Source organism: Ixodes scapularis, unplaced genomic scaffold, assembly GCF_016920785.2.
Source record: "Ixodes scapularis isolate PalLabHiFi unplaced genomic scaffold, ASM1692078v2 PGA_scaffold6__148_contigs__length_123643588, whole genome shotgun sequence".
NCBI lineage: Eukaryota > Metazoa > Arthropoda > Arachnida > Ixodida > Ixodidae > Ixodes > Ixodes scapularis.
In genome coordinates this window covers 110,271,158-110,280,202 of record NW_024609881.1, presented here as the reverse complement: position 1 = coordinate 110,280,202, position 9,045 = coordinate 110,271,158, and the positions used below count along the sequence as shown (strand labels likewise).

Sequence of the window (9,045 nt, the reverse complement as noted above, 5' to 3'; positions counted from 1 at the left end):
TGGCTTTGCTTGCAATCGTCTTGTCGTCATGGGCGCAAGCGAGTTCGTAAGACGCGACTGTGTGATTGCATCGAGCATAAAGCTGCAATGCAGCGTTCCATCATGCACGACTCACGATCGTCTGCAAGCGTGTGTCGGCATCAATCTACGCGCGGTAAAAGAGCGTCTGGAAAATCTTAAGGAAAATAAACTTATATATAAAAGAAGAATGCAGTTCACGCTTCTACCGCACTATCAAAACAATTATGCTCCTCTCGGAAGATTGTTGTTTTCTTTTGCACATTTATATTTATTCATTGTAATTCTGCCAGTATAGCGTCCACGAGGGACCTTAAAGACCGTAATAATGCCGAACCGAAACGCGACCGAAAAATATTCGAGTTTGCTCGCTACAGAGCTGCAGGCACAACCTATTAAAAGCGACTCAAAACTACCATTTACGCGTGACCTACAAGAAAACAAAACAATAATAGGTGATTTTTTTTTTATAATTCGTCATTGATATAGAGATATGAATTAATCGGTTTTTTCCGGTGGCTACTGAAAACTCCGGTATATAAAAGAAAACAGAATAATTTCTTGTGTATATCTTTAGGCAACGAGTTTGTTTGCATTCAGGGCTGTATCTTGAAAAGAAACAAGAGCCCGCTGTAATATGAAGCTCTGCCTCCAGCGTGAACTTCCTGCCTTCTATAACAGTTCTGCGCACATGCAACCAAAGCACAACAGAAGGCATTTCGCAAATGCTGGAGACGGAGCTTCTCTTCTAGATCTTATGTTTCAGCTGGAAGAAGGCCGTCGATTTTCAGGTTTTTATTCGTAAACAAAATGGTCACGTGTTTTTCAATGTTTATTCGTATGCTTTTAAGTATCGATGTATTTTAGTGATGAGCTGGCTCACATGTAAGCCAAAAGAAAAACTGAATATTGGTGGAACAATCCCATGGAAAACGCAGAGTTCATGAAGTTCATGAAGAAAGGGTTTCGACTAAAAAAACAAAGAAAATCCTAGCTGAAACAAATGTTCTCAAAAAATGTTTTTTTTGTTTTGTTTTAATTAAGCGATTGTATTTTGAGAAGGGGTTATTATTGGTGTTTTTCAGGTTTTCACCGGTTAGGAATTCGTTGCACCAAAGCTTGTTTATCGATGTTTTCTCGGTTTTCGCCGTTTTTGTATTTTTGAAACCGGCGAACGTTTATCGTCGTTTTTCGGTTCAAACCACGACGTATACGGCCTAGCTATAAATTGCAGTCGCTTGGTGAAAAAAACAAAAAAAAACGCATTAAAGGGCCCCTGAAAAGAAAAAAAAAGTTTTTTTTAAACAGTCTGGTTGGGACACGCGTGTCAAAAAATGAATTTTACGCGAAAAAAAAATTTTTAGAGCAATATTGACGGCGAGAGATTTATTTGAAGTTTTGCGCGCAAATTCCATGGTCATTCAGCTCGGCTTCTCATTGGTAGTGATGGTCATTCAACTCAGCTTCTCATTGGCCAATAGAATGAGTGACAGCTTAGATGTTGGTTTTAAAATCTTCGTGATTTTTTGAAATCGCCTGTTGAATTACATATTTTTAGGTTTAAGAAACAGTCCATTGAATGAACGTCGTAATTGTTTCCAAACGTTCTACAAAATCGTAACTTCCGTTCGGATATCGGAACAAACAGAAGCTTCGCCATTTTGTTTTCTGTCATGGTCGCCGTCTCGTAACGCGTCTCGCGTACGTCGTGTACCTCGGGTGGTTTTATAGTTTTATCGCGTTTATATGTGAAGACCTCCTGAAGAGAGCTTGTTGCTTGTGTTAGTTAGTCATCGTAAGTACTTAGGAAGTTGCGCGGAGTGCCAGGTTTTTTTTGTTTTTCTGCTCTTTGCGTGATTCGTGTGTCCCGTTTACCCCATCTTTTATCTGTTTGCTGGTGCGCGCCAGTGCCAATATTTTTTTTTTTTTTTTGAGATGTTGGTTTTTGTAAAGCGGCGGCGATGTCGGTTTCCGTAAAGCGACGGCGCTGTTCTGTCAGTTGCTGCAAGCCTAGTGATCGCGATGCCGAGTGTATCAGCAGCCATGCTGTCCCAGATCATTTGAGAGCTACTTGGTTGGAGGCAATCGGGGGTTCGTCTAGCGACACAGTTCTTCGGGTATGCTCGCGACATTTCGCTCCGGATGCTTTCAAGACGCGCACAAAGGTCACGGGACGTCTGCAACTGAGACGCGGGGCGATCCCTACGCTGTTCTTACCGACGGCAACAGCAGCAAGTGCAACATCATTGGTAAGTGACTCAGTCAAACTTCATTGTCTACTTCGCTATGATAGAGCTTCTAGTATTACATTGTCGCTTTTTCAAACTGTTGTGCGTGCAACTGCAAATCGTTGTAACGCTGCTAACTGAGGTTCACTGCGTAACTTTTACATAAGGTAGAAGTTGCAAACACAGCTTACCATCAGTGGCCTTCTGTGGCAACCAGATTCTCCCCTAAACGAAATATCAATAATACATCAATACATCTTCTTTTATATGTATTCCAACCAGCTGCCAAGGGGATCAAAACTGAAAAGGCTAGCAGCTGCGTCTAGCAGTGACAGCCCTGCTGGAGGCTGCATTTCAGTGAGTTTTCTACTGCTTCCCAGTGTGCAATGTATATTGGGTGCAAGCTGCATGTTCTACTACAATTATCTTGCGCGCAGCAACCGGCAGAAGCGTAGCAAGGGCAAGCGGCTGCACATGGATCCTGCGATGCTATTCAAGGAGCTGGACCAGATGTACGAAGCCTTTGTACCATTCTGGTGACATTTTTTACTGTGGCCATTCAACCCTTTTATTGATTTTGAGAGCAGATTTTTATATGCATCAGGCACACAGACAGCAGCTGCAAACGTTTACTTTTCTGTAGGTTGCTCAACTTCTCAGCTGACCCAAATAGAGTTGACTCTGTGTGCAGGAGCATTATATTGCACTCAGCCTCCCTTGCATTGTGTTGTAGGCTTACTGCTCCCGGTGTTCTGCCCCTCGTGCAACCGTTGGCACACAGACGGACACTACAGGAATTGGCACCGTAGATTGTGTGACACCAGTGTGTGAGTATGACAGAGTATTTAATTAACTTAATTATTTTGGCAATGCATCAGCATGTTGACAGCCTTTTCTGTAGACTTCATACTAAGCTTGCATTATGTATTGCATCTCTAGCGTCATCGGTCGACCAAGGGTGCAACGCCGCTGTGCTCGCACCACAACCAGATGCAGGGTCCCCAGGAGCGCCCAGACCAGTCGAACCTGCCACAGCTACCAAGGCTCGGGTGCTGTTGCCGGTCCCCGGCACGACAGGCGCTACAGGAACGGCCACTGTTGACCCTCTGACACCAGTGTGTGAGTATGACAGAGTATTTAATTAACTTAATTATTTTGGCAATGCATCAGAATGTTGACAGTTTTTTCTGTAGACTTCATACTAAGCTTGGATTATGTATTGCATCTCTAGCGTCATCGGTCGACCAAGGGTGCAACGCCGCTGTGCTCGCACTACAACCAGATGCAGGGTCCCCAGGAGCGCCCAGACCAGTCGAACCTGCCACAGCTACCAAGGCTCGGCTGCCATCGCCAATCCCCAGCACGGCCCCCGGCTTCGGGGCCCCGGACGAGCCCACCAGTGAAGTCGCTAACCGTCGCAGCTCCACACCCAAACCATCTGAGGACGACCAAAGTGCAGAGCAGGTACGTTCTGGCGATGAGCCGAATATGCCTTGGTACGCAGAGAACAACGATGGGCTGGAGGACATGTCAGATGACTCCGGTGACTCGGACAGTGAAACAAGTCCCGACATGGAAGAGGGCTCAGACCTCTGCTTTCAAGCTGCGAGCGACGTGGGCCTGGGTGAGGAGTTCCGCATGACTCATACAATGCGAGAAGGGGCTACTTCACCGGAGGTGTTTACACAGAAATTTGTTTAAAGAAGGCTAAGCATCCAGGTTACTTTGCTGGTGTGACTGGTCTGAGATGATAGCTGGGCAAAAATTTAGCATTGGAAAAAAAATCTGTCAGAAGACCACTGTCTCAGCAGTGTTTCCCATACTAATGCTATGCCAGCTCCTAATCACTTCAAATATCCTTACATTGAAGACGATGACACGGAGGACGACTATGATGCGCCTGGTGAACCCGACAGCTCCTACGTGCTCTCTGCAAATGAGAGCTTCCTGAGGTAACAGTTTTCGAAAAATTCCAGTGTGTATTAAAGTTGAATTTACATTTCTAGTGATCAACAAGACCGTGAAGAGGTGCCACCCCAGAAGGAGGGCAAGTACATTGTTTTTGAGGGGCAGCTCCTGGAGCTCTTCCGGGTGTGCCACACGTGTCTTGCCCTTTGCCGCAACACCACTGTAGTGAAGGGCAGTCTGCTGACAGTGACAAGCACCTGTGAGAACAAGCACACGAGAAGGTGGAGGAGTCAACCGATGCTGGGGGGCAAAGGAGCAGGAAATGTTCTCTTTCGTGCCGGCATTCTCTTTTCAGGTGCCCAGGTCGCGACTACCTTCAGGGTGCTCGAGTCACTTAACGTTGCGATGATCACGGAGCGCATGTACTACTACTACCAGAGTGGTTACCTGCTGCCTGTGGTGAAGCAGGTCAGCTAGTACTGAAAGCGGTTCTGAAAATGAAATGACAGTCTTACCCACTTAAATGCCATTATTGCTTGCCAGGTGTACGAACGACGCAACAGCGAGCTCTTGGAAGAACTACGAGGCAAGAACCTTGATCTGGCTGGCGATGGCCGCTGCGACTCTCCGGGGTTCTGCGCCAAGTACTGCACATACACCTTCCATGAGGCGAGCACCAAGAAGCTGATCCACATTGAGCAAGTGCAAGTTCGTGAGGTAAGATTTACTAACCAAGGCAAAAGTGGTTACTGTAGGACTGATATATCTCTTATTTACAATCCCTCATCTTTTGTTAAATTGTATAGTTTAAATGTATTTAGTCGGTGCAATGAGCATTTATGGGTGAACCAAAGAGAGTGGTAGACACGACAGACCTTCTGTCTTTGCCGGTTGATGCAGCTGACAAAAACAGATATGGCATTGACAGCGACTGCTGAACCATTAAATGTATACATATTGTAATCAGACAGCTGAAGTGCCCTCGAGCAACGCCATGGAGAAGGTGGCCTTCCTCCACGGCCTTGCCAAGCTCAAGGATCAAGGCTTCACCATTGCCTCTTTCATGTCAGGTATATAAAATTTACCAGAAGAATTTCGAATCTGCCTATGCTTTTGGGCTCTCTACCACGCAATCCCTCTTCTGCAGACCGTCACCCAGGTGTGGAGTGCCACATGAGGACCATGGAGAGTGGCACAAAGCACTACTTCGACACGTGGCACATCTCCAAAGGTTTGTTGTGCACATTGTTGTTTGCCTACTGGGTTCCTACATGCCGTGGATAACAGATGCCCCCTTTCCAAGGCGTGAAGAAGAAGCTCCTCGCAGCAAGCCGGAGTGGCCCTTGCAAGGATCTGGAGGTGTGGGTGCAGCCGGTAAACAACCACCTGTACCACTGTGCTGCGCTGGGGGAAGGAAATGGCCCACTCATGGTAAGCATGTGGATGAGCCTCCTCAACCACGTGGTCAACAAGCATGACGGCCACGACGGACCCTACCACGAGTGCCTGCACCAGCCGCTCTCCGATCGCGCTTGGCTAGCTGTCGGTGAGTTAACTATTTTGTTCATTGTTCAACATAGCCGTGCTGCGATTCTGATGTGGTAGGGTGAGGGGAGGGAGAATGGACATGCCTTGATGATGTCACATAGCTGTATATGTACACTGCAGAACACAGTAAGCACAAACATGGCATCCGCGCTTTTCCATGTTTTCCTCAAACAGGGTATTGAAAAGCGGTCAGTTTTGCTGCCTAACTTAGAGCCCCTAGTGAGCAGCTTTCGCTGCACTATTAGTTCCTATGAGAACCTTTCAGGTCTGAGAAAAGCCGGCAACAACTTGTTCGGGTTAACACTGTCACGCTCTATACATTTTTCAGGTACACCAGCTTACGAAAAGCTCAGGAGTATCGTTGCAATCCCGCGGCTTCTCAAGGATATCCAGCACCTGTCCCCCGGAACTCAGACGTATTACGTGGAAGCCTTCAACAGCCTGCTGCTAGGGTTCGCCTCCAAATCTCGGGTTTTTTCACCAGAAGGGATGGAAGCAAGGTAAAGCTAAACTGGCCTAATGGTTCCTTCCTCTATTCAGTTGACCATTTCTCAAAAAAATTTGCTATAGTATATTGTCACAAATCTTCCTTATCAAATGTGAACAAAAAATTTCGAAAGCGTTAGGCGGGAGACGACGAAGTGCTAGAAGAGGGCACACAGCACTTGCTTTCAGTTCCTGACCAACCGAGCACGGCTGAACTTCCCTTGTGTATACGAATACATTTTATAGGAAGTTCGTTACGAAGGGCAGAACAATGTATGGCCGTATAAAAGTATCGCAACCGGCGGCGTAGATTCACCGAGCTCTCTATTTTGCGTGTGCCGACGACGTTTTTTGTCGCCTTTTCTAACAGTAGCTGCCTTTGCACCGCCAAGCGAAGGGCTCGATCGCGTTGCATCACTTCGAACAGCAGCACTGATATGTACAGTCACCCGCTTTTTCTTCAACGACCTTGTCAAGGCTTCTTCAATACCGGCGTCAAATAGAAGCGATCGTGCTCGCCATCGCCTGCTTCCAGTTTATTCGGAGACCGTCTGGCACAGGGGAGGAAGCAGAAACTGTGCAGAAGCGGGTTTGGAGCCGCGGGTTTTTTTGCCGTTCAGTAGGTTCAGTAGGACTCCGACTCGAGTCACTCCGTCCGGAGGCAATGGAGGCGCTACTGAACGCGCCCAATGCTGTAAAGCTTGCAGTGCAGTGTATTGAAGATGGCTTGCTTGGGAAGTTGCTAGTAAAATATCTGAAATAATGCCAACGTGCCCTCTGCTCCCTGAGGCCCCACGACCCCCACTTTGCGCACTTCTGCTGTTGTACATTGCTTGTAATTGGGAGGACAAGCCTGAGCAGAGCAAGGTCAAAAGTTCCGTTGGTTGTTTTCAAGCCAGCACCCTGTAAACAAGGCTTCATAATTTATCATCAAGTTTGGACTAGCTTTTCAAATTTGAATGTGCTACTCCATTTAGTGTATGAAATTTGTGCCCTGTTGAAACCTTATACTCTTGCGTTAATTCGGCCCCATGCTGTGTCTGTCTTTATTGTAGGACCTTGGTGGCTGTGCTTTATTTCAACGAAAATGTCGGGCGTGAGCAAGCCACAACCAGAGAAGGGGAGCTTTGCTTCAAGATCGCAACACCCAGATCACGGAAGGGCCACTCAACGGCACGCCCGAAGCCAGCCGACGCAACTTTTCGTATGTTATTGTGGAAACAGTGGGTGACAAAACCGTGACACGAGATATCGACTTGCAGAGTACCGTGATGAGCTCCTGGACGAGTTAATGGTCTGCCTGGGGAAATGGCCCACCTTGAAGGAGGCCGTCGCTGCGAATCCGCCGGACCATCCGCCGCCCATGTGTGCCAGCTATCCAAGGCCCCCCAAGAGCGAGCTGATCGTGGCAAGACGAACCCGGTTTGCCTCTCATGCCGGGTATGTTCACACGAGTAGTGAACATTTCTGGTAGCGTGGCTGCTTGATTAACAGCAAAAATATAACAAAAGCGTAGCCCCCCTTCATCGAAGTGAAGGCACAGATGATTGTTTTGTGTTTTAATGCGAAAGCATTAACTGGTCTCATGGAGCGAGCTGACCGAAACGCAAAAACGGCTCCTAGTTTCTGCCGCGACCCCAATAAGAGCGATTCGCCTTCGGTTCCATTGACTGGCGTGCGTCGACGGAGCTCCCATTGGCCGCTGCGGCCTCCGAGACCCATGGCCTCCGAGTTCCCGAAGCGCGCGCGCGCTAGTACGTGATAGAACTCCGGCGTGAGGAACGAGCCGTACGCCATGTTTGAACAAAAGCCAAGCAAGAAGATGACAATGTTTATTAGGATGGCGTAATGTGCGATAACTGTACAAGAAAGACTAAGATCGAGTTTTTTCAGTACGCAGCAGACGACAAAGGGAGCGGCTTGCATGCTTTCGCATTTACAACTCGTAAGAAATGCTTAGGTGTACCTCGAGTTTTTTGCCTTCCACAATAGTCGGTGGCTGCTGGCTATTGTGTGGTGTAGCTCACACTGAAATTTGCACTGCAGATCATCTCAGAAGCTCATCTGAACCACCTAAGGCACTCTCTTCACTGCAACCAGTTACTTGTTTATGGCATAAGGTATGCTACGGATGGAGCAGATTTTCTTTTTCCTGCAAGGTGCATGAGTGTATTGTCTGTCTGTGTAACATGTTTTTACTGAAGTAGAGGAAGCGACCCAACTTTGTAAGGCAAGGTTTGTAGCATGCCTTTTTTTGGTGTCACTGTCAGTCGTATTTATTCAAATAAATTGTTACTTTGTTGCTTTCTTTACAGCAGAGGTAAGTTCTTGTTTGCTGCCTGTGTGTGTCTTTTTTTATGTCGCAGGCAGACCCCAGGTTCACAAGAGGGCTCTCCTCCCCGCAGCCAGCCGTTAGTCACTGGCCATGAGGTAGGGAAGATAACGAAGCATATTTTTTATCCCTGCAAGCTGCAGGTGCACGCTCGAAAGCTGAACGTTCCCTTGGAGCTCAAGGGCGGCCAGTCTCTTCAGCATGCATTGTTGCCTCGCTTTCTGTCTAGTCACATGTATTCGAATAATTTGTTACATTGTTGCTTTCTTTACAGCAGAGGTAAGTTCTTGTTTGCTGCCTGTGTGTGCCTTTTTTTATGCCGCAGGCAGACCCCAGGTTCACAAGAGGGCTCTCCTCCCCGCTGCCAGCCGTTAGTCACTGGCCATGAGGTAGGGAAGATAACGAAGCATATTTTTTATCCCTGCAAGCTGCAGGTGCACGCTCGGAACCTGAACCTTCCCTTGGAGCTCAAGGGCGGCCAGTCTCTTCAGCATGCATTGTTGCCTCGCTTTCTGTCTAGTCACA

The 9,045-nt window shown here is 47.5% G+C and overlaps 1 protein-coding gene across 1 annotated transcript; it reads left to right on the top strand.

The window, feature by feature from the left end:
- The first annotated feature begins 4,571 nt into the window (after positions 1–4,571).
- LOC120844866 lies at positions 4,572–8,336 on the top strand. Its single transcript, XM_040216854.3, has 9 exons — positions 4,572–4,622; positions 4,698–4,871; positions 5,122–5,224; positions 5,302–5,385; positions 5,458–5,700; positions 6,031–6,202; positions 7,244–7,392; positions 7,451–7,628; positions 8,235–8,336. The coding sequence occupies exons 1-9, from the start codon at positions 4,575–4,577 to the stop codon at positions 8,254–8,256; spliced, it is 1,173 nt and encodes a 390-aa protein (XP_040072788.2). The 5' UTR covers positions 4,572–4,574; the 3' UTR covers positions 8,257–8,336.
- Positions 8,337–9,045: the final 709 nt, after the last annotated feature.